Here is a 25,976-nt window from a genome sequence, read left to right as displayed (position 1 = left end):
TAAAGATCAAGTAAGACAAATAAGATTTACATGACTTTGCCCCTCTGTACCTATCTGCCTTGATCTCCTACTACTCATTCCTCACTCACTCTGCGCAAGCTATAATGGTCTTCTTGTTTTTGAATACAAACATGGCACTTGCTGTTCCCTCCATATACAATGCTCTTTCCCCAGATGGCTGCCTGCCTTACCCTTTCGAATATCACATTCTCCATCAGATCTTCTACAACCACATAAAAACTGCAATACCTCCACACCCACACTGCCCATCTCCCTTCCCTGATTTTTTTCTTAGAACTTATTGACACTAAAGTACTATATAGTTTATCTATTTTGTTTATTATCTGTTTTTTTCACAGATAATAAATGTGTGAAACATAGGCTAGTAAACTTTACAGCATTTGAGGCTTTATGGGTCATGTGTTCTCTGCTGCAAGTGTTCAACTGTTATTGCAAAAAAAAAAAGTAAAACAGAATAGGAAAACAAGTGAACATGGCTATGTTTCAATAAAACTTTATTTACAGAACAGGCTACCAACAGAAAACTTTATTTACGGAACAGGCTACCAACAGGATTTGGACCATGGGTATTAGGTTGCTGACCTCTGCACTACACTCTACAAGAGGAAGAATTTTTGTCTATTTGTCTCACTGCCATAATTCCAGTTCCTAAAATTGGGCCTGACACACAGCAGAAACTAAAATATGTATTAAGTGAATACACTGGAATAAGCAGCCATTGGCGGGGTGGGGTGAGGAGTAGGCCTGACAGGAAGAAAAAAAATGGTTCAAAATTTTACCTTGGTCTGAGAAACAAATATTCTGAAAATTAGCTAACTCTGATAAAAGAGCTAAGGTGTGAAGAAAAAAGGTGTATGCATCTATTTCAGTTCTTTTTCAAATGTTTAGATTTCCTATTGGTTATAACTGCAAATCATTTTGTCAATTTTTAATTGAAATCTTTTAAAATAAAAAGATAATTTTGGGGATTAAAAAAAGCAGGCTGATGATTATTTGGTATTGTAAAAGGCATCCCAGAAAGTATATAACATTGTATGAATCTGAACTCCCTAAACTACGATTCTATTGCTGCTATTTTCAACATGGATACTACTCAAAATAATCTGCAAAGTGTTTCAAAAAAACTTCTCAAGTTCCCACTTAAACTGAAGCAATTAGAAATATTTAGTTTCAAAAATCCCTCCCACACATAACTCTCAAGTATCAAATTGAAAAAAACACACATATATTTAAAAATGCTACATTTATATAGACTTCTATACTTTCTAATCTATACTTTGACATCTATTAAAATAGGTCCCATTAAGCATGTACACTAGGGCATAGTAATGTATCTTTTCTCTTTTTTGGGAGATGAATCCAGGATACACAGTTAACGCTGTCATCCCAAATTCACTTCAGCTACAACCTTCTGAGCATACTTTTTTTTAACAATAAAAAGACCTTAGAATTCTTACCAGTATTTACAGTCTCCTGATCAATCATGCCTCCTTCTGCAAAACCTTCCAAGTCATCCACTTTAACTTTTTCCCATGGTATATACGTAACTCCAAGATCCACATCCCAGAATTGTTTGTATTCTGTTTTTACACCTTTGTTTAAAGCCCAAGCAATCTATTGTAAATGGGAAGAGGAAAAAAGAAAGGTTATATATACATACTATAAAAACAAGGTAAAAAGTTCAAAATTTTATTTAAACAATGTAAACACATTAAAATTGGTTTTAGAAAACAGCTGGAAAAGCAAAGCTGAAAAACTAATAGTAGCCAAAAGAATTTTTTTCCAGTTGTTTCCCTTTGTCTGAGACAGGGTCTCACTCAGTCACCCAGGCTGGAGTGCAGTGGCATGATCATGGTTCACTGCCTTGACCTTCTGGGCTCAAGCCATCGATATTCCTGCCTTAGCCCTGCAGCAGCTGGGACTGCAGGCAGGCAACACCATGCCCAACTAATTTTTGTATTTTTTAGTAGAGACAGGGGTTGTCCTTAAGTGCTGGACAGGTGTGAGCCACTGTGCCTCGCCAGTTTTGTTTTTTAAAATAAAACTTACATTAGACATAGTATTTACAATAAAGGATTTCCACTTCTTTTTGTAACTCTAATAGTGCAGTGCAATTCCAAAGAAAATCCAAATCCACTTTTCACCATAAAAATGTCAACCTACATGAGGGGTGATTAGAATAGCATTTTCTTCACTTTTTGAGACAGGGTCTCACTCTGTCGCCCAGGCTGGAGTGCAGTAGCATGATCATGGCTCACTACAGCCTTCACTTCATGGGCTCAAAAGATCCTCCCACCTCAGCCTCCCAAGCAGGTGGGACCATAGATGCATACCATCACACTCAGCTAATTTTTAAGTTGTTTTGTAGAGATGAGGTCTCGCCATGTTGTCCAGGCTACTCTTAAGACACTCCTGGGCTCAAGTGATCCTCCCACCTCAGCCTCCCAAAGTGCTGGGACTGCAGGTGTGAGTTGCCACACCTGGTCTGTTATTTTAGAAAAAATCTTTTATTCCAGAGGAGACTAGGGACACTTTAGTTTACACAAGAAACTCAGTCATGAATGAAAAAAGATGAGCATATATTAACTTTAATGAAAGTAGTTAAAGTTTTTAATTCAGTTGCAGAAACTGATGAGATAAATAAACTTCAAATAACAGAAATCAAACTGAGTTAATCATAGAAAGTAATGGAAAGATATTAAAAAAAACTCTCAGTATAAAGATTAGGAAGAAAATAAAAATATTCTGATAGATAATCTCTTCACAAGGGCCTGGTTTATATTTTAAAAAGATGTCAAGAAAAAAGAAGAAATTAATAATATAATTAGAAGGTATAGTTAAGGAGTACTGGGAGGAAAAGTGAATGAAAGACAATACTATAAAATGAACACGTTGTACTCATAGAATGGTGCCCTAGTTGACTCAGAAAGCTGTGCAAGTGTAATTTCAAGGAAGTAATTGACTAAAGTTCTCGTTATTGGACTTATTTTTACCTACATCTAATTCTATAACTCAACGAACTGAAACAATAAGTTTCTGATGAGGTTTGTCCATAACATTTAAAAAGAATATAATACAGAGACATTATAATAATCCAATAAAAGAAGAGCTTGTGACCCTCTTCTGAAAAACTCAGACTTTAACATAACAGACATTAAAAATACTGCCCCCCTACCCCAAGTTCCAATCCACCAAATCTCACCTTAATGACCTTGGACCCAATTTTATATGATCCAGAACTGAGTTTCTGAAGAGCTCGAAATGCGTCTTGTCGATGAACCATGCAGACATAAGCACAGCCCCGGGGAGGAATCATCTAATAAAAAAAAATTGTTTTAAGAAAAGGTATAAGAACAGAAACTCATTCTGGTATTTTATGGTTTAAATGACACAAAACATTGACTACTTACTAATACTTCAATTCTGATAGATTACTGACTTATTTTCCCCTTTCTTCCTCCAGCTGTTTATTAGTAGGTACAATTCATGTACAATTAATAACTCAATTTTTAAAATCCCAAAATTCAGAACTCAATTAGGTATCATAAGCCACGATAAATGTGAAATCTTAAATATCACATGGCAATATTTTCTGAATACAGAAAAAGAACTATTAAAAACAAAACAAAATGTATAACTTCGTATATATAATACCACCAGATAAAAGGAAAGTAGTATTATATGGCCAAAATATTTGAAGGCAACAATTTATTCCTAATATTACTTCAATTTTTCCAAATGTTATACTGAGTAATGCAAAGAGGATTCTTCTTTTGGGGAATTATCTTATCCTTAATATAAAATCCATAATCTGAAACAATTGATGATAAAAATTTTCAGTCTTATAAAACTTTATTTTGTTCAAGTGCTTCTGGCAAAGTTTTAACATAAAGAAAATAGCCTCAGTGTTAAGATCTGAGACTGATTTATAAAGCATTTAACTATTCTACACCAGACCATACAACTATCCTTAATATATTAACTCAGAAAACTATTCACAGCATTTGTTTCTTTCTGAGAAACTCAAAAGGCATTCTATCATTTTATTTTCACTCTATACCTAATAAACCATATCTGTTATTAAAGCTTACATAGAAACCTTTTCCTCAGCCTTGCTAACACTTCAAGCTACTGCCTCTTTAATATTAATATCAAACTTATTAAAAGAGAAATATATCTAAACCTTGACATTCTTCTTTATCTATTGCAATCTAGCTCTAATTCCTCACCAACCCACTGGAAAATACTCTACTCTCTTCAAGCTCACCAATGACCTACTAAATGCCAAACTGAATGGACTTTGTCTTTGAAGTCCCCAAAATTAAATGAGTGGATTATGAATCTTCATTTCACAAAATAACTTAGTGCTTATTATTTATAAGTACTATGCTCTCAAAACATAATACAATAAAGGAGAGGGATAAGGCAAACAGATGCTCAAGGGACCGTGATACAAGAAAGATTACAAATACGATCATCAAACAGGAAAATCCAAAATGCTACTTGGACGCAAGGTCTGTTCAGAGCAATGATTCCTGCTGTGCGTCAGAACCACCTATGCAGCTGTGACACTTTGCTAAAAATTTGAAGACATTGAGCATGGGCATCCCTAATTTTTCAAATGTCAAGACATATTACTGATATGCAGCTAGAACTGAGAATCACTAGTTTAAAGGTAGGGGTAAATCAGAAAGAAACTTCAGAGAAAGTATATGATTATAGACTCTGAAAGACAGTGATGTTTTGACAGGTAAAATCTAAAAAGACAAAAGAATAAGAGAGGTCGACAGCACTCTTGTGGTATAGAAAGAGAAATCTGAAGTACCCAAGTTGAAATCCGTAACCAATCATCTTTTTATCACCTGTGTAACTCAAGCAAATCACTTAGTTTCCTCATTAGAAAACAACAGTATTTGAATTACTTAACCAGCTTCTTATGAGGCTCCAAAAAGATCATACACAGTCAAAAGTAAGATGCAAAATGGTTCAACTCAACTCAAATAAAGAATTCTGTTACTATTACAGAAAAGTCAAGTTTGGCCATTTAAGGAAGACTGGGAACTAAGACTAGAAAGGAAAACTGGGCAATTTTCTGATAAATAATGATAAAAAGATCCCACAGACATAAAACTGTAACCACAGGGAATGAAATCAGACGCCTGATGAATTAAGTCTCCTCATACTTCCTGTTTACCAGGATGGATGGATAAATGTCTCCCCAAACAAATGACTACAAAACATTTCACCACACAGCAGGAGGAAGAAAGACAGACAGCACATAATTTTTAAATAAAAGAACAATTAAAATAGCTAACCAAAGATGTCTGACCCTCAGGGAAAAGCATCAGGCCTCATGAAGAATAAAACACAGACTCAAAGGAGGAGACTGAGTGGTGCAAAACTAGTGCAAGAATCAAGAGTGAAAGAGTTATGCTCAACTTACTAGCAATTCGCTGGCCATACTGATTTTCTTACCTAACATTTGCTCTGTTTGATAAAAAAGAGAGTAAAAGAGCACGAGAGGGTGAGAGAGTGAGAAGAAAAAGGCAAAAGAAACTGGGATCCTAAGTCCAGCTGTGTCTCCACGACTGCTTCTGTGGTCATGTGCAAGTGACTACAATTCTGTGGAACTCTCCATTTCCTCAGGGGCAGTTTTTTAAAAAAAGGAATTAAACCAGACCACACATAGGGTTCCTGCTAACTCAAACATTTGATGATGTCAGGAATCAAGCATGGTACACTGCTATAAAACTCAAGAACATTTTGTTAGAATTCCACTAAAAAATAAAAATAATTAAGGAGAGAAACAGCACCAAAATAAACACAGACATTATCAAAGTAAAGCAATCCTTTTAAAGATGTGTATTATTTAAGGCAGACATTACTGGGCTAATTAGGAACAGAAGTGATTCTTTGTATTAATAAAAACCTCCTTTTTTAAAACCTTAAATTATTAAGAACTGATACTTGCATTAATGGATTCAATCTGTCCAAACTCTTCAAACAGGTTGGTTAAGTCTTGCTGTGTTGCCTTCTTGTCCACTTGCCCAACCCAGAGAGTAGTACTACATACTGTCAAGACACAAGAGACAAATGACCTAAATCATCTAGACATAGTTACTTCTTTGAAAAGTAATTGAGGAAAAAGCAGTAATACACATAATAATTAAATTTAAGATAATATATTTAAAAATAATTGTCAATGAACACTTGCATCTGTTATGTTTAAAAACAACTAAAATCACAAGTATTAATTCACATCTCTGCCAAGTCAACCACTTACATGTCACCTGTTTTCAAGCTTGGCTGCACACCTGAACCATCTGTGGATGCCAGGGTCCCACTCTAAGAGGATGAGTGGCATGCAGTGTCAAAGACAGGAACTGAGAGTTGTAAAATTCCCTAGGTGATTCTAATGTGCAACAAAGTTTCAAACCCACTTCTCACCGTAATCCCATTTGTGAACCTTTTATTTATTTATTTATTTTTTGAGACGGAGTCTCACTCTGTCGCCCAGGCTGGAGTGCAGTGGCACAATCTCGGCTCACTGCAAGCTCCGCCTCCCAGGTTCATGCCATTCTCCTGCCTCAGTCTCCCGAGTAGCTAGGACTACAGGCGCCCGCCACCACACCCGGCTAATTTTTTGTATTTTTAGTAGAGACGGGGTTTCACCATGTTAGCCAGGATGGTCTCGATCTCCTGACCTCATGATCTGCCCGCCTCGGCCTCCCAAAGCGCTGGGATAACAGGCGTGAGCCACCGCACCTGGCCTGTGAACCTAGCGTCTTTCTCTGCTGGAAGGATTAAGTGAATGTGTCTCCCTAATCAAGAGATAAATCTAAAAACAGCATCTTATCCTTAAGGAAACAATCCTTTCTGGGAAGATACAAAGGGAAAATGGCCAAATCAGAACCCCTTAACCCCTTGAAAGACTTAAAGATACTTAACTGTTGAAAGCCACATCCCCTTAACAAATATTAAACATGAGACACCTTGCCTACTTTCAGCTGTACTGTTCATGCCTTCTTTTACAGAAGACATTTATTTAAAAAATATTTATAGCTGACACCTTTGCAGAATTTTCATATGTTATATTTGGATTTATGTCAATGTCCACATTTCTGGCTACCTTTGATCTATAATAAGACAGGTTTCAGGCAGGTTTTACTCTATGGCTAATTTAGCCCCACATGAAGGTACCCTTGGCAAGATCACTACTGAGTGCCCTAGGCTTTTCAACCAGGTCTCTCCACTCTGGCTAGTCAGAACTCTAACATCTTCTAGACCTGTGTAAGCTTTAGGAATCACTTAGCTAACACAGAGTCCCTGGTCATTGTTCTTTCCCTGCAAGCTGTTTATCTCCTGTAAGTCTTACCCTATGCATATTCAATTTAATCTTCAACCAAAGTCTCAAGGAGCTCTGCATTAGGTTTGTTTCTCGTTTGTTTGTTTCTGAGACAGGTCTCACTCTGTTGCCCAGGCTGGAGTGCAGTGATGCGATCTCAGCTCTCTGCAACTTTCACCTCCCGGGCTCAAGTGATCCTCAGCCTCGCGAGTAACTGGGACTACAGGTGTGCGTCATCATGCTCAGCTAATTTTTGTTGTATCTTTAGCAGAGATGTGGTTTCACCACGTTGCCCAGGCTGGTCTCAAACTCCTGGTCTCAAGTAATTTCAAAGTGCTGGAATTACAGAGGCAAGCCACCATGCCTAGCCTTGTAACAGTTTTTTATTGCTGCTATAACAAAATAACATGAAGTTAGAATAAAACAAATATATTCTCTTATAGTTCTGAAGATCTACTATGGGTCAGCAGGTACGCATTCCCTCTAGAGGGCTCTAGGGGAGAATCTGTTTCCTTACCTTTGCTAGGTTCTACAAGCTGCCTGCCTTCCTTGGCTCATGGTCTCATCCTTCGTCTTCAAAACCACCTCCACATTTCCCAAATTCTCTCTCCTTTCATTATTACATCACCTTTTCTCTTCAACGTACTTGCTTCCCTCTTATGTACCCGTGTGATTAAACTGGGCCTTCTGGATAATCCAGGTTCATCTCCCCACCTCATGATCTCTAAAAGGGCCTGAAAAGTCCCTTTTGCCATACAATGTAACATATTTAAAAATCCCAATGATTTAAATGTAGATACCTTTTAGGGGGCCATTATCCAATCTACCACAAACCCTTAACAGAAGTCTGGGGCTCTGTCATGGAAAAGATCCCCCCGCCCCTTTATTTTTGGAGACGAGGTCTTGCTCTGTCACCCAGGCTGAGGCTGGAGTGCAATGTCCTAATTATAGCTCACTGCAGCCTCCTACTCCCTGGATTTAAGGCCTCCTCCTGTCTCAGCCTCCACAAAAGCTGAAACTATAGGCACACCATCACCATGCTTGGCTAAGTTTTTATTTTTAGTACAGACATGGTTTTGCTGTTTCCCAGGCTGGTCTCAAATTCCTGGCCTCAAGCAATCCTCCCGCCTTGGCCTTCCAAAGTACTGGGATTATAGGTTTGAGCCAGTATACTCAGCCTTAAGGATTCTTCTGTTTTTTGTTTTGTTTTGTTTTGATATAGGGTCTTGCTCTGTTCCTCAGGTTGGAGTGCAGTGGCACAATCATATCCCACTGCAGCTTCTCAACCTCCTAGGCACAAGTGATTCTCCCACCTCTTTCTTGAGTAGCTGGGACTACAGAGGTGTGAACCACCTTGCCAAACTAATTTTTTTTTTTTTTTTGGCGGTAGTGATGGCATCTCACTTTGTTGCTCAGGCTGGTCTTAAACTCCTGGCCTCAAACAATCTGCTGGCCTGTGCCTCCCAAAGTAGCTTGGATTACAGGTGTGAGCCGCTGCACCTGGCATTCTCTTTTTCCTCTTTATTACTGGTTCTGCATATTCCAGCTGCCTTAATCTCCCTGAACTCTGTTCTATATTTCCCATCTCTTTCAATATTATCTCTCTACACATTTTTCCCATAGGAAACTCCATTATTTTCCCCAGAAAGCATTAATGATTCTTGTCATCCCATGCAGAAGGGACACTTGATTCCTGGAATGTTATTATTCACTGGTGCTTTATATCCCCTAGACTATTCACGAAAACCTTGTGTTCTAAAATCCATGCTAAAGACCAATAAATCGTATGAAAACACTACCATATGTTTAAAATGTGTTAAGAAAGAATACAAACCACAGGAAATTGATACTGCTTTTGAATAAGGAGAGTTGTGAGGTAAACAATCACAGATTATTTTTCACTGTATAGGCATACCTTGGAGCTACTGCAACTTTGGTTCCAGACCACCACAATAAAGCAGATATCACAGTAAGGTTAAGTCACATAAATTGTTCTTCCCAGTGCATACAAAAGATATGTTTACACTACACTGTAACCTATTAAGTGTGCAATAGCATTATGTCTAAAAACAAAAATGTACGTACCCTAATTTTAAAATACTTTTTGCAAAAAAAAAAAGCTGACATAGAGACAAAGTAGGCACCTGCTATTGGAAAAATAGTGCCAAGAGAGGTACTCAACATAGGGTGGTCACAACCCTTCAATCTATTAAAAAGAAAAAAAAAAAAAAAAAAAAAGGCAGTATCTTCAAAGCACAATGAAGTGAAGTGCAATAAAACAAGGTATGCCTGTATTTGGTTATGCGTTTTTTATTCACGTGCTTTTTATTTTCTTTTTTGCTGTTTGTTGTGCCCATGAAAATAAAACAGAAATAAAAAATAAATTCCACAGTTAAAAACTATGTAAACAGCACACGTATTTACTGCGGCACTACTCACAGTAGCAAAGATTTGGAACCAATCCAAATGTCCATCAATGATAGACTGGATTAAGAAAATGTGGCACATATACACTATGGAATACTATGCAGCCATAAAAAAGGATGAGTTCATGTCCTTTGCAGGGACATTGATGAAGCTGGAAACTACCATTCTCAGCAAACTATCACAAGGACAGAAAACCAAACACTACATGTTCTCACTCATAGGTGAGAATTGAACAATGAGAACACTTGGACACAGGGCAGGGAACATCACACACTGGGATCTGTCAGGGGGGTGGGGGGGTGGGGGAAGGGTAGCATTAGGAGAAATACCTAATGTAAATGACAAATTGATGTGTGCAGCAAACCAACATGGTACATGTATACCTATGTAACAAACCTGCACTTTGTACACAAGTACCCTAGAACTTAAAGTATAATTTAAAAAAAAGAAAAAACTTAGATGACGGGTTGATGGGTGCAGCAAACCACCATGGCACCTGTGTACCTATGTAACAAACCTGCACGTTCAGCACATGTATCCCAGAACTTAAAGGAAAATAAAATAGAAAATTAAATGGTTTAAAAAAAAAAAAACTGTGTAAACAGTGAAATCAACAACATGACAGATTAAGTGAGAAATTATATGAGAGCAACTCCATATAAAATCCTTACTCTAATATTGGCAAATAAATAGATAATTATGAACGTCTTAATGGTAATCATGCGAGAAAGCGCAGTAGAGATTTTTGTGGTTAAACGTTTGACATTATTTCTTTTATCAGCCAGCACTAAAATGTTTAGATGTATACCCTCACCCTAAGGGACAAACAAACTTCTAGAGCAAGGATAATCAATATTATCAGGTTGACACTAGCTCTCACAACCAGGTAAAATTCATGCAAGATAGCCAAGGCCTACAAGAACTCCCAAAACTTAGTAAGAAGATGGCTATTGCCTTTTATTATAGGCCTGGGTTTCCAAGATGCTCTAGTAGCACAAATTATACCAATTATTTTTCTAACTCCCTGGCAGAGGGAATTTACGTGGAAGTCTTCAGAAATTAGATAACACAATCAATGTTTAGCTCTTTGGAAAGAATGACAATTTGTTCGATTTTATGTACTTCTTTGCCCATATGTAAACTCTTAGTTCATCTTAAAAGTCATAACCCACCAAGAATACCCTAGGCAAAATTTGGCACTAATTAAAACTTATTTTGCTGTGCTTAACATTCCTACCAAGTGAACCCTCCCCACACCTGCTCCAAAACCAAACCCCACTACCGAATCTGTTCTAATCATACGTAATTGACTAACATGTAACCGTGCAAAGTTTGTACAGTAGGAAATATCCTGTAGTGCTAACCCATTAACATTATAATTACTTTAAAAATTAGATATAGCTAAGTATATGCTTCCTTTAATAATTATTCCTACAGACCTGGTGGCCATAATTGCTAAGAATACTATAGACAGAAGTCACTGTGTCCATGCTACAGATACCAGCCTAGTCTGCTTTTTCAGTCAATATGTATTTTCTAACTTGCATTTGAAAAACAAACAAACAAAAAATCAACCCTCAATGACCTTGGTATTTGAATGGAATCTGTTCTTCCTTTTTCTTCTCTTCTCTATCATGTTACAAAAACCAGAGACATTACTCATTTACCAAACCACTTTTAAACTTAATCTGAAAATAAAATTTGGCTGAGAGACTTTGTAGCAGATAACTATTTTTTAAATATTAATTGAAACCAAAGCGTTGCAGATATATGTTACTTACCACTTAGTGTTTTAGATCTAATTGGAGGTAATCCCTTTTTCTGTCGTTCTTTCTCCCTTTCTCTGGCTCTCCTTTCACTTGAATACGACCGTGATGATTTCCTCTTTCTTTCTCTTGAGCGGGATCGTGATCGCTTTCTGTGTTTACGCTTTCTAGAGCCAGACCGTGACCTAGACCTTCGTTTTCTTGGTGATCTACAAAAAATTTTCATTTTACTTCTAATGACAATGTTTTCTTTCTACCAAATCTGTCACTTCTAAGTGAGGGAAAAAACAATAACAAAAAAGTTGTCTTATATTTAGTGACAATATGTTAAAATATTCTGAAGTAAAATCAAGTCTCAAAAATGCATTTTACTTAAATCCATGTGCTGCTTAGGTCCATATTAGTTGGCAATGATTCTGAGTATGGGTGACTATTCACAATGAAGAGGAAAAAGATTCTAGAAAGGGCCTCACTTTCTCTTAGTGCATTCCAACTCATTTTTCAAACAGAAGAACAGGAATGAAAGACCAAAGAAAATTAAAAGACCATTTAAGTGTCAGAGCATTAGGCCACTACATAATTCTGCTTAGTAGTTTCCAACTTATAAAATTTTATGGTGCTTGTAGAAGGTGACACTGAAACACTTTCTTTTTTGCCTGTCAACCACATGCCATTGAGCTCTCTTCAAAATGCTTAGTAAGATGCTGCTAATGACAAATGAAGATATCTTCAGCATTAAGATAGTTAATGCTTCAGGAAAATAATTCAGTGATACGCGGTGGGTTTAGAGAAAGTTGAACTGACAGGCTCTCATTTGCAATAGATAAATATAAAGAACTTTGTGACAAGAAAAAGAAATGACTGAAAAACTCATCAAACGTACTGCCCCTCTTACAGCATTTACTGTTCAGATTTTCAGGGGCATTCATACGCAAAAAATAGGATACAAAAATGTTAAAGACTGATGTCTTTAAGTTAAGCTCATGAAGAAAACTGTTTCCTAACGGTTTGGTATTACAGTTAATGTTTATAAAAATAAATTTTGTAGTTTCATTTTTATAACCATTTTTGGTATCACTGTGAGATGAGTGGAATCCAGGAAATATGGCCTGACTTAACTGTTGTTCAGGGGCAACAATATTCTAAATTGGGTGTCATCATAATATTAACTAAAATAAAATATAATTCAAAATCCCTCTCTCATGATATGGCTGCCAATCTTATGTAAATTACTGAAATAAATAGCCACAGATATACCAATTAAAACAGAACAAAGGTTATCTTGTTTTTGGAATAACTTTTTTTCCGAGAGACTGTGAAAAAATATGTCATCCCAAGGAAATATTTCCTTTCATCCTGATGCAAAGAAATAAAGCCAACATTTTAAAGTTCACACACGGCTATTATTAAATATCATTGTAGAACCTTGAACGAGATCGTGAATGTGTTCTTGATCTTGAGCGAACCGCCACTTTCTTAGCTTCTTGTTCAAAGACCTCCTCTTCCACTCCATCTTGCCCTTCATCTATATCCATATCCTTGAAAGTCAAAAGAACAGCAAACAAACAGAAAGGCTGGTTGAGACAGAGTTATACATTGACAATTCTGTTTTTAAAAATATTGACAATAGGAGCATTAATGCCTAATACAGGGGTGTCCAATCTTTTTGGCTTCCCTGGGCCCCATTAGAAGAAGTAATGTCTTTGGCCACACATAAAATATACTAACACTAATGACAGCTGATAAGCTTAAAAAAAAAATCGCAAAAACAAATCTCATATTGTTTTAAGAAAGTTTACAAATTTGTGTTGGGCTGCATTCAAAGCAGTTCTGGGCCATGTGCTTGGCCTAGGGGCCATGCTTAGGCCTTGGACAAGCTTGGCCTAATAGGTGAAACAATTACAAAGTGGAGCTTAAGTGTGGGAAAAAGATATTCAGGGCACTGCTAGTATAAAATATTTTATATGATTTCTTTAGCTACTTTTAGAAATTTATGACCCAGAAAAACATTTACTTTTACCTGTTGCTGAATATCTATGGAATCATCCAAATTGACTTCAGGTTCAAGAAAATGCTGCTGACTACTCCCTTGTGATGGTGACGCTGAATGCTCTGACCCAAATGTTCCTTCCTGACTATCCTGAGGAGTGGCCTATTGAGAACATATACAAACACACAAAGATTGGGAGATACTTTTTGTTATGAATGAAAATGTAAACACAGCAAACATCACAATTACTTGTTTAAAAACATGAGCCATACATAAAAGAAATTCCATGTTAAATCATTTATAAAGTAATCAATCCAAAATTAAACATTTGTATAAACTCATTTTTATATAAAAGCAGAGAACAGCTCCATAAAAGGAAGGGACTAAAATATTAAAATGGTAAAATCAAGTAAATTTTCAATTGTGAAAATATAAACTACAGAGGACTAATAAATAAATTATAGCATGAAAAATACATAATGGCAGTCAGTTAAATGAATCTAGATTTTCACTGATAATTGGCATTAATAAAAAATGCTACAAAGAAAAAACAGGCCAGGCACAGTGGCTCACGCCAGTAATCCCAGTACTTTGGGAGGCTGAGGCGGGTGGATCACGAGGTGAGAAGTTCAAGACCAGCCTGGCCAAGATGGTGAAACCCGTCTCTACTAAAAATACAGAAAAATTAGCAGGGCACAGTGGCGGATGCCTGTAATCCCAGCTACTCAGGAGGCTGAGGCAGAGAACTGCTTGAACCTGAGAGGCGGAGGTAGCAGTGAGCCGAGATCTGCATTCTAAATCTCTCATAGGTTTTATACTATCTACCTTATAAAAACAGTTCTAGTTTTCTTTACCACTCTCTTTTCTTCATTAGATTCATTTTTGAACAATGAGGTTTTTCAGAACTTCTATTCCTTTCAAAGGGATCTTATTATTCTAAGCTGTGAAATTTTCGAACTGATATATAGAGTAATTAACTAAGCCCAGAGTTCTCTCTTTTTGGTAGGTGAGATTCTTACAACAGACTCGCTCTCTCTCAAGTTTATTTTTACTTCAATAACATGGTGTTAATTACAAGCTTGTTAAGACTACTTGATTCTGCTAAGAGAGAGACCATTAAAAACATAAAGTACTACGAGGATTACAGTGCTTCTGCTAAACCTTCTAAAATGAAACTATGACTAAAGCAATTCACCAAGTGTTACATTTATAGCTCAACAAATCTGTTGTTTGGATAAATTCTTCCATCACGACTACCTCCTGCCTCTCTTAACAGTTCTGTGATTTTTGTATTATTACATCACTGACGAGCTGTTTGTTTTGAGTTACAACTTTGTTTTTTCTTTAAACAACACCTAAATGTTCTTAATTGTGTTCTATCTTCAACTTCTGGGTTCTCAGGCAGATATATTTGCTTGACATAAAATACTGCCCCTACTCTGGCCACTTATATCGGAATTGTTTCTTCAAAAAAAGGTATGAAATTCCATTCTCATAATTCTAGGCATGAGTTCCAATGCAGCAAATATCATTAACATCCATTTTATATTACTGTTTGCATTAAAAAGTCAAGTTCAGACCCCAATGTCTCAAGTTTGCTATCTCTTCCATCTAAAATAACTGTTCCCCCCTCCATGCTCCTAGAATCCTTCAGCTGTACCTCTATGACAAAAATAAAGCATTCTGCCAGGTGTTCATACAGATGTACGTGCTCCTATATTAGAGAAGAGGTTACCTGATGCCACAACCTCATTTCTGTTCATCTTTGTATGTATCACTTGCCTAACAAGTAACACATACTTAAAAATATTTTGTGATATTTTTGTTAAACTCATTAATGCCAAAACTTTTTTAATATTAGGATGTATGCTGGGGAGGGAGAGGGGGTTTCCTAATACTTTTATTCTGAACAGTTTACATGCATAACCATTTCTCACATACAGCAGAAAAAGGCTTTGAAATAAATTTAATCCTAGCTCTACAACTTAACATATTTTATCAGTTCTAAGGTGCAATATTTTGTCAAAGATTATCAAATTCGTAAGATGAACTTAAAGGATCCTTACAACTTAAAAGGATGTTACATTTAGTTATCGATGTTTTAAAATTCTTAGCTATGCATAAAATAACCGCACATCTTAAGTCAGATAATATATAACACTAGCTGTACACTGCTGCATGAGATGTTTAATCTCACCAAGCTTCAACTTCCTCTGGGATAAAATGGGAGGCATAATGCCCATCGCCTGAGGGTTAAATGTATACAAGCCTACCACATACCTAATAAAGCTCCTGCTACATGCTAACAGCAAATACGTTTTAAAAATTAAAGATAGCAATCTACATGGCCATCATCATTGTCACCATTAACATAATCATCAACTTGCTTGATAGGGAACAGAGAGAAAAACACGTTTAGTTTTAAGTGGTAATTCTGAAACCCCCTCCATCCTGTTCTCTACTTCCAGTACACTGAAATTAATTTCTACAATGTGCATTCATAAGTTACCAGAACACAATTTGATTACAGAAAAAACCATAAAGGTCCTGAAAAAAAGGGTCTTACTAATAAGAGTTGAAAAAATATCACCATAACAAACTTTAGAAAGAAATAAAGTAGCTGGTAAAAGCTAAATAGTTGAGAAAATATTCTATTAAGACCAATTAAAAAAAAAAAGCCAACCCACAAAAATGCCAATTTATAGAATATAAATAGTAATAACTCTAAAGACCACAAGATGGGGTTATAAACCTTTTGAGGCTGTTGCTGCTCCAAGAGCTGCTGTCTGAGATGTTCTAGGTTTTGCTGTTGTAGTTGTTCTGCTATCTGATGAAAAATGGAATTGTTCACAGATTCTGAAACGTGAGAACTAAAAGGAAAAACAGGTGGAAACATATTTTAAAACCCACTAAAGATACTATGAAAATAACTGAGTATTCAAAGAAAACAAAAAAGTCAATTCAATAAAACATATTCTACTGCATGTTTTCTTTTGCAATTTTAATACTAAAAGTAGAATACTTGAGAACATTAATATATTAAAAGAAAAATACATTCTTCAATTGTACATCAATAGATGGATAACGTGTCAGAGATGCTCTGCTGAAGATCTGATATTACCATCTCAGGCTATTAAATACATATAAATTACTGCTTTTTCATTAGAGCATATTAAGAAAATCTCAATATTTATAAAAAGTTTAAACATTTAAACATTGTTACTTTAACTCCTTCTCTTACTATGAGATAGAAAAACAGTCTATCAATCAGTATGTGTGAAATCTACCATTGTAATTGACCATAAAATTTATAAAACTAATATTCTTCCTTTAGAAAATCATATACATTATTAGGTATGTTAACAGAGACAGATACTGTTTAAATAAGAAAAAATAATAGTTTAACTATATTCTTGGAAATTCACACCTGGAATACACCTGGGATTCTGGGTGCCACAAGGTAAGACATTAACAATAAAAAGGGCATCCCAAAAGAGCCAAACAGGATGGTGAGAAGTCTTGAAACAGTTGGAAAAAAGCGTACTTCATCTGAAGCAAATAAACCTAAGGGGAAGAATGATACCTGTCTTCAAATAATGAAAAGCTACATCTCTAAAGATAGCGGAGTAAATTTGATTCCTTGCTTCAGAAAGCAAAACATGGGTCAGTGTATATTAATAGAAAAATAAAGGAAACAGGATTCAGCTCAACAAAAGAGCACACAATAATAACAATTAGTTAACTTCTCATTACAGAAAGCATTAAAATACTGGATAAATAAACTGTATCATCAGGACTGTTAAAGGAGATTCTTACATTGTTTAGGACACTGATCAACATGATTTCAAATGCTGCTTCCAAGTTTGCAATTCATAATCTAAAATACTAGTTTTTAAATTTTGTCAAGGGGAATCATTTTACTAAAATGATACATTTGTATCTAACATATTCTAAAATTATGTTTTTGTTTATTACCCCAATATATACAACTAATAACTTCTGTTTGAAACAAGAGACCCACGGACTTTCACCATTCATCCTTCTTCCATTCTCCCAACTTCTACCCCTGCCTCCTCCAACATCTTCCCCCTACTAGTCCATTCACATACCCTCACAGAACCTTGGGCACTGCAGAATTGTTTAGGGGAAAAAAAGTAACTGATTTAATAAAAACATACAACACATTTCTTTACCAAAAAAAAATCCTCATAACTCCAATCCTTAATTCTCATTAGGTTGATGTGTTTCCACAATTTCATATGCTTTCTAGAAGTGGCCTCTAAGCACTAGAAGCAAGCTTCATTCCTAGTATTCCAACCACTCTTACAATTAAGTTAAATAACTTAAAGCCTAATATGGAAAATATTACAACCAGATTTACCAATGTGTATCAATGTTCTTATAGGTAACTTTGATACAGTCTATTTGCAAAGATCTGAGAAAAGACTCAAAATAATACAAAGAGACAACAAGACATATCTCTACCACCTTTGTATAATGTTAGAGGTTCAACAGCTTGAAATAATAACCCCAACTTACTAAGTATACTTAGTAATTCAGATGGCAACATCCCACCCAATATAAAAAAAACTATGGCTATAAAGAAAAAATTCTTACAGTTGTGAAGCTGGAATTTCCTTTTTGGGTTCTTCACTATGCTCAGAGTCTTCCCCAAAATCAAACCTATCCATCAACTTCTGGGGGAAAGAAGGAGAAACAGACATATTAAAAAGTGCTTCACACAAATACAAGTTACAAATGCTATTTTAAATGTCAATGGCATTCCGTTATCTCTATCATTTAATGTGTAAATAAACATTTTGTATCACTTTATACTATTATAAAGTGTTTTGAGTAGATCTTTTCTTTAAAGCATTTTGTTATGTATTATCTTACATAACGAAACAAATTATGATAGAGGCAGGATAAACACTAATACTCAAATTTTACAGAAGACTAAGAATTAAAATAATTAGGTGGTTTTTCCATGGTAATAAGCTTGATAAAACATCTAGGGCCATATTCAATGGATCTATTCCTAATATGGTTCTCATCTTAGAATGCTGTTATTCTTCTGAATGCTCAATTTAAAGGCTTTTTATGTGGTCTAGCTACTTAGTGTTAGACTATATTAGACTTAGAAGCTGCTGGCCAAAACAGTCTAAGTAATAATCCAATAAATCAGTATCTACTTTCCTATAAAAAGTACAAATTTTAAAAATATGAACACCACTTCCAAGTAGTATGATACTCCCATAATTAATAAGCATACTAAGAATATCACACACTAAATTGTACATGAAAGATTTTAAGTTTTAGAAACACTTTAATTATTAATAATTTAGGCATCAACTTATTATAGTTACAGTATAGTGACTAGTTGTAGAGAAGTTTCCTTTAAACATTTTACATATTGATTAAAGAATTTTAATTTTTGCAGGTCCAAATTACAGAACCCAGAGCATCACAGTAAAATGTGGCACCCATGAAAGAAATCAGACAAGCTCAGAAAGTAATCACTTGCCTCAGTGGTGAATACAAGATTTTACTGACTAGTTATTTTTAGTCAAATGAAAATATTTTAAATGTTTCAAAAATGTTTCAAAAAAAAATTTTTTTTTTTTTTGAGTCAAGAGTCTTTCTCTGTCACCCAGGCTGGAGTACAGTTGCTCAATCTTGGCTCACTGCAACCTCTACCTCCCAGGTACAAGCAATTCTCCTTCCTCAGCCTCCCCAGTAGCTGGGATTACAGGCACACATCATCTTGCTAATTTTTGTATTTTTAATAGAGATGGGGTTTCACCATGTTTGCCAGGCTGATCTCAAACTCCTGGCCTTAAGTGATCTGCCTGCCTTGCGCTCCCCCAAAGTGCTGGGGATTATAGGTGTGAGCCACTGTGCCTGGCCTAAGAAAACTTTTTTTAATTACTTAATTTTTTTCAGAAGTTTGAACCTTTTGTAAAATTCAGACTGTCTTATACAGTGTACAGGAGATATTGAAAGTCTACCATAAAATTTATTTATAGAATTAAAATCTATATGATAGTATATAATATTTAATAATTCATATAGACTTGATCCGATATTTTAATTTCTACCTTGTTAAAGGAGACTCCCTGTTCTAAGGGAGTAAGAGTGTTGGCAGCTGCAGCTGCAGCTGTAAGTTGTGCCGTAAGAGCTTGCAACTGAACAACAAGACCAGCATCTAGGGCCTGCAGAATGGAAGGCTGGGGCTTCTGTTGTTGTATCTGTAAGGTTTGTATTAATTGTTGAAGCTGGAGAGAAAAAAAATATATATTACAAAACAGGTGTTGGGTTTTTTCTGTAAGAGTGGCCACCTAAAACTTTTAGTCAGTAAAATTAATCATTCCACACTCTCTTTGAAAAACATACACACTATTAGTAAGTTAATTTTTTGAAGTTTTTCTGTGTACCTTATATAACACAGTCCTTAATAAGTTTGTCTTACTTCTGGAAAGTCAGCGAACTTTAAACAAAATAAAGTGATCTGTGACAACCAGATAAAGCGCTCATCACAAGCTGACACCTTTTTCACTAAATTTCTCAACCTTGTTCAATTAACTCTTTAAACTCAGTAAAAGGACGAGTACTGAAAATAGCAGCAGCTTTTGCTGTTATTCAGAATTACCATCTGAGCACGTACTTCCTGAAAGTTGGAGAGTCATTAAGAAATCTGTTTCTCAGAGTAGAGTCTGGCAACTAGTTATTAATAATAGTGTCATCTAGAGTTGAAGGCAACTCTTGTTCCCACCATGTACCCACCCCTGTTAAAAAACAGACACAACAGTGAGATCTTTAAGAGATTCTATAAATAAGAAAACCCTATATACATCCCAGAAATAAATGATAATCTGGTTATAAGCCTGAGTTAAATCCAAAAATTATTAGTTTAAAAGAGAAAAATAAAGACAGCAAAGCTACTGATAACCAAGACAACTGTACTCTTGAAGTTCAGCTTCTAGGATGAGAGGACACAAAAACTATGTAAGATGACAGTAAAGTAATTTCATGCCTACTTAAAACAGTGACACTAGGAAACAAACTAGAGTCACTTCACTATCAACTAAACATTTTCTATAAAACTATTAAAATAATAGAAACACCGTATTTCCCCTTTACACTTTTTAACTGCTCCTTTTGACATCTCCATTTTTCCCATGGCACTGTTATTCTTTTGGTCACCCAGGTAAAAAACCACTGGAGCATCCAATTTTCTTCCTCTACTCTGACTTCGCAGTCTATCAATTACTGTCTTACTGACTCTGTTTGTACTATCCCTTTCAAAGCTTCTTCTGTCAAAAATATTTATTTTAATAGGCATCTTTTAAAATAAGAACACTTGCTTTATGAATTGTTTCCAAAATATTACCACAAAATAAAATTACTAATTCTATAATTTCACCTAATATACAGCTAATATTCAGTTTCCCAACTGTCTCAAAAATGTAGAAAATAGATTCAACCTAAGAGTACACATCGGTTTTTAAAAATATTTTTAAGTCTAGAATGGCCTCATGTTTTCTATTGTATTTTCAGAAAGTATACAACCTTACTATTTTTCATAATCATTACCCTCCTTTCCAAAACCACTACTACCAAAAGAAAGATATTCTGTCTCTAGACTTCTCCTCTCTCTAATCCATGTAAAGTACTGTTAAGATCATGTGACTTCAACATTAAAAAGTCCCTGGTGATTCCCCATTGCTTAGCAAATGAATCCTTTTATTTCTGAGCCCACCATTTATAGTTTTCACAGCCCAGGTCACACTTAAGTCTGCCATTTAACTTTGTCATTAATAGCTTACACAGACTATCTTTTCCTTCAAACAACTCAACTCTACAATATCCTTTGTATATCCAACACTGTAATGCTTTTGTACATCATTCAATCCACAAAAACATATTGAACACCATCTACAACCTAGACATTGGACAGGCAGCTGTCAACAACCACAAAAAATTCTTGCCCTAGTTTAGCATACATTCCAGTGGGAAGAGGTAGAAAAAAACCCAAGTAATTATATAACATAACAGAAGGTAGTAAGTGCTAAGGAAGGAAGTAAGCAGAGGCGAGAGAGAACGGGAGTGTAAAGAATGACAGGTAGAGTTTACAGTTTTAAATAGCAGTCACGGCCAGGTGCCGTGGCTCATGTCTATAATCCCAGTACTTTGGAAGGCCGAGGCGGGCGTATCACTTAAAGTCAGGAGTTTGAGACCAGCCTGGCCAACAAGGTGAAACCTTGTCTCTACTAAAAAGTACAAAAATTAGCTGGGTGTGGTAGCAGAAGCCTGTAATCCCAGCTACTCAGGAGGCTGAGGCAAGAGAATTGCTTGAACCCGGGAGGCCAAGGTTGCAATGAGCCGAGATTGCGCCATTACACTCCAGCCTGGGTGACAGAGCAAGACCCTGTCTCTAAATAAATAAATAAATAAATAAACAGCAGTCACTGAAGGCCTTATTAAAGTGACATTTAAACAAAGAGATGAAACCATATGAATATATGAGGAAAGTGGGTTTTCAGTATAAAAAACTTCAAAAGCAGAGATCTTGGGGCAGGATTATAGGTAGTTTATTTAAGAAACAACAAAAAGGATGGAACAAGTTACAGGAGAAAGAGGTGAGAAAGCAAAGCAAAGGATAATATAAAACCAGGGTGGGGGGTGGGCAACATAAGCAAGTCTTATCATTAGTTAGAGAAGTCTATGAACTGGTGATAGAAAATGTTGGGAAGGGAACAATAGGTCAAACTGAGAACATACAAGGACCAACGAAGTGACTGCTGAAACTTGGGATTTTAGTGCAGGCGCGATGGCTTGTGCCTGTAATTCCACTGACTTGGGAGGCGCAGGTGAAAGGACTGCTTGAGGCCAGGAGTCTGAGACCAGCCTGGGCAACATAGTGACATCCTGTCTCTATATAAAAATAAAAAATTGGCCAGGCACGGTGGCTCATGCCTGTAATTCCAGCACTTTGGGAGGCTGACGTGGGGGGATCGCCTGAGGTCAGGAGTTTGACAACAGCCTGGCAAACAAGGTGAAACCCCGTATCTACTAAAAATACAAAAATTAGCTCGGCGTGGTGGCGGGTGCCTGTAATCTCAGCTACTCAGGAGGCTGAGGCAGGAGAATCACTCCGGGAGGCGGAGGTTGCAGTGAGCCGAGACAGCGCCATTTCACTCCAGCCTGGGTGACAGGCTAAGACTCCATCTCAAAAAATAATAATAAAATAAAATAAAAACAAAAAATTAACCAGGCATGCTGGCTACAGGTGTAGTCCCAGCTACTTGGGAGGCTGAGGCGGGAGGATCGCTTCAGTCCAGGAGTTCAAAGATGCAGTGAAATACAACTGCACCACTGCACTCCAGTCTGAGTGACAAAGCAAAACCCTGTCTCAAAAACAAACAAACAAAACATCTTGGGCTTTTACTGTGAGTGAGACAGGGAGCCACTGGAGGATTCTGAGCAGAGGAGTTGCATGAACTCTCAGGTATTTAAAGGGTCATGCTACCTGAAGTATTGAGAACAGACTGTTGTGGGGTAAGGGTAGAAGCCCCAGTAAGTGGTTTCTGCAATAAACTAGGTAAGAAATGATGGTGGCTTGATTCTAGGAACTAGTGATAGAGGTGGTGAGTTAGTGATTCAGAATATATTCTGAAGGCAGAGGATTTCTTAACAGATTGGATATGAAGAACAAAGGGAAGAAAGGAATCAAGGATGACTCTTAAGCTTTTGGGTATGAGCAAATGGAAAAATCGCATTTCCATTAACTGAGATGAAGATGCAGGTGGAACAGGTTTTGTTTGAAAGACTCAGAATTCACTGTTTACTCTCAATTGTCTCTGTCTACGTAGCTCATCCTTAGCATCCATTTCTTACTCATCCTTTAAAAAACAAATTTAATTGTCATCTGTATAACAGAACTTTCCTGAACCAATTGTTCAAGCCAAAGTATTATCTCTAGTTCTGGATTTCCAAAGCCCTTCTTTTCTAAACTTCTCCCATGATTCTTATTAATTTTAAATTTAATTACATTTATGTATTGCAATTAATCTTGATTATTAAACTTTAGGCTTCCAGAGGCCCGAGAATGTTTCTTGCTCATCTTGTATACTCCAGAACAAGGTACAGTGCCTCAAACACTGCAGGTCAAAGTAAATGTTTGCTGAAGGTTGAGTGAATGAAAAACAACCAATGAAGTGATACAGTATCACTGGACTTCAGACACCAAACTCTAAAAAATTTTAGTTTGATTTGAATAGTGAAGGGTGAGACGTATGAAAATTGGAGAAGTAGATGATAAAGTAAAAGGGAGTGCAACACAAGCAAAGAGAATACTTACATTAATTTAGAGAAATCTATGAAACTTTGTAATCTAAGTAATGAAAAATGTTAGAAAAATATAACAGGTTACATTGAGAATAACTCTAAATACCACAAAGTTGGATTTTATTCTATGTATAATATGTAATTATTGCATGTTCCTGAGCTTAAGTTTAAAACATACAAGATCATTGATAGGCTGGGCACGGTGGCTCACACCTGTAATCCCAGCACTTTGGGAGGCAGAGGCGGGCAGATCACAAGGTCAGGAGATCAAGACCATCCTGGCTAACACGGTGAAACCCTGTCTCTACTGAAAATACAGAAATCAGCTGGGCATGGTGGCAGGTGCCTATAGTCCCAGCAACTCGGGAGGCTGAGGCAGGAGGATCACTTGAACCTGGGAGGCAGAGGTTGCAGTGAGCCAAGATTGCGCCACTGTACTACAGCCTGGGCGACACAGCGAGACTCCGTCTCAAAAGAAAAAAAAAATCACTGATAAAGATTAATCTTGCAAAGAATTAAAATGATGGATCAAAAAGGAAAGAGAAGCAGCAAAGGGATCAAAAGCTATTTAGAGGAGTACATCAACGGTCCAAAAATGAAGAACTAGGGTAGTAACAGAAAGAAATAAAAAGCAAGCATAAACTTCAATAAACCTAAATTTAGAGCAAAAAACACAACACAAAGTCAGATGTGCATGCCAAAGTTAGTTTTTAAAAAAATTACGTACAACTATGAAAAACAAAACAGATTGTTTCTAATCATAAATATTTATTAACAAAATTTATTCAGGAAAGGTAGCGTAAGTGAATACAAATAACCAAAAAAGAATTGAAAAATGTTATCAAAAATTAATCTCCCAGAACACACCAAACCCTAGAGGAGTTTGTGGTTCTTTTTTTTTTTTTGAGATTTTTGTTTTTGAGTCTCACTCTGTCACCCAGGCTAGAGTGCAATGGCATGATCTTGGCTCTCTGTAACCTCCACTTCTCAGGTTCAAGCGATTCTCCTGCCTCAGCCTCCTAAGTAGCTGGGATTACAGGCATGTACCAAGTTGCCCAGCTAATTTTTGTGTTTTTAGTAGAGACAGGTTTCACCACGTTGGCCCGGCTAGTCTTCAACTCCTGGCCTCAAGTGATCCACCTACATGGGCCTCCCAAAGTACTGGGATTACAAGTGTGAGCCACCACCGTGCCTGGCCCCTAGAGGTTTTTTGATTAAGTTCATCCAAACCTTCCAGAGGCAGAAAGCACTCAGGTTGTACTGCACAGAATACAGAAAAAGGTAACCATTTCTAAATTGATCTCACAAAGCAAGCAATAATCCTAATTTGAAAATAGAGTAGGGTGATAAAAACTAGGAACCCATCTCAGTAGAGGTGCAAATAGAAACTAGTTGTGAAATAGTTTACACTTCAAAGCAAAACAAAAATTACAGAATATTTAAATGTACTGCCTCAAAGGATAGCGTGAATTTGAGGGTCAGAAAAAGAGAGAGAGAGAGAGAGAGACAGAGAGAGAGAGAGAGAGAGAGAGAGTACAGGATTGCAATGCTGAATCATTATAATGAAGTCTAGTAATCAGAAAACCATACTATTATCTTCACTAATAAAATTTTTAATCAAAACCCCATAAAACACTATCATCTAGAAAAAGGAGAATATGCCCCTCATAAAAAATACATATCTCGAAACAAAACCAACATCACAGTGGGACAAAAATGAGGTATTTCTATATGAGTCTGAAAAAAGTAACAATGAGTACACTATCATTATTTCTATTATGATCTCTTCCAAAACTTAGTGCAATACATTAAGAAAACTATATGTAAGTACTTAAACTGAGGACACAGAATTATCATTAGTTACAAATAATATAACAGAAAAGGAAAGAAAATCAGCTGAAAACTAAGAGAAACTGGTATTGACTATAAAAAGCCAATCTATTCAAATATATTCATGGAAATAAATCTAAGAAATTTGAAGAATCTACATTTAAAGAGCTACAAAGCTTAATTAAGAGACATAAAAGATTTGAACAATAAAAGTATATGTATAGATACAATGGAAAAACTTGGTATTATA

General features: G+C 36.2%; 1 protein-coding gene across 9 annotated transcripts in view; it reads right to left on the bottom strand.

Moving 5' to 3' along the window:
* SCAF8 (SR-related CTD associated factor 8) overlaps window positions 1-25,976 on the bottom strand; it is a 175,651-nt gene that overhangs the window by 87,259 nt on the left and 62,416 nt on the right. For 6 of the 9 annotated variants that reach the window (XM_063813592.1, XM_063813590.1, XM_003311555.7 and 3 more), the window contains 9 exons: window positions 19,648-19,824; window positions 18,167-18,246; window positions 16,302-16,419; window positions 13,580-13,711; window positions 12,985-13,097; window positions 11,575-11,768; window positions 5,993-6,093; window positions 3,224-3,337; window positions 1,479-1,635 (listed from right to left, as the gene is read on the bottom strand). In XM_063813592.1, the coding sequence (XP_063669662.1) occupies window positions 1,479-1,635; window positions 3,224-3,337; window positions 5,993-6,093; window positions 11,575-11,768; window positions 12,985-13,097; window positions 13,580-13,711; window positions 16,302-16,419; window positions 18,167-18,246; window positions 19,648-19,824 (1,186 nt within the window). The remainder of the gene's footprint in view (window positions 1-1,478; window positions 1,636-3,223; window positions 3,338-5,992; window positions 6,094-11,574; window positions 11,769-12,984; window positions 13,098-13,579; window positions 13,712-16,301; window positions 16,420-18,166; window positions 18,247-19,647; window positions 19,825-25,976) is intronic. The other 3 variants (XM_063813589.1, XM_054686448.2, XM_063813594.1) reach the window with 1 other exon arrangement.

This window comes from Pan troglodytes, chromosome 5 (genome assembly GCF_028858775.2).
Source record: "Pan troglodytes isolate AG18354 chromosome 5, NHGRI_mPanTro3-v2.0_pri, whole genome shotgun sequence".
NCBI classification, from domain to species: Eukaryota; Metazoa; Chordata; class Mammalia; order Primates; family Hominidae; genus Pan; species Pan troglodytes.
This window is presented reverse-complemented; position numbering and strand designations above follow the sequence as displayed.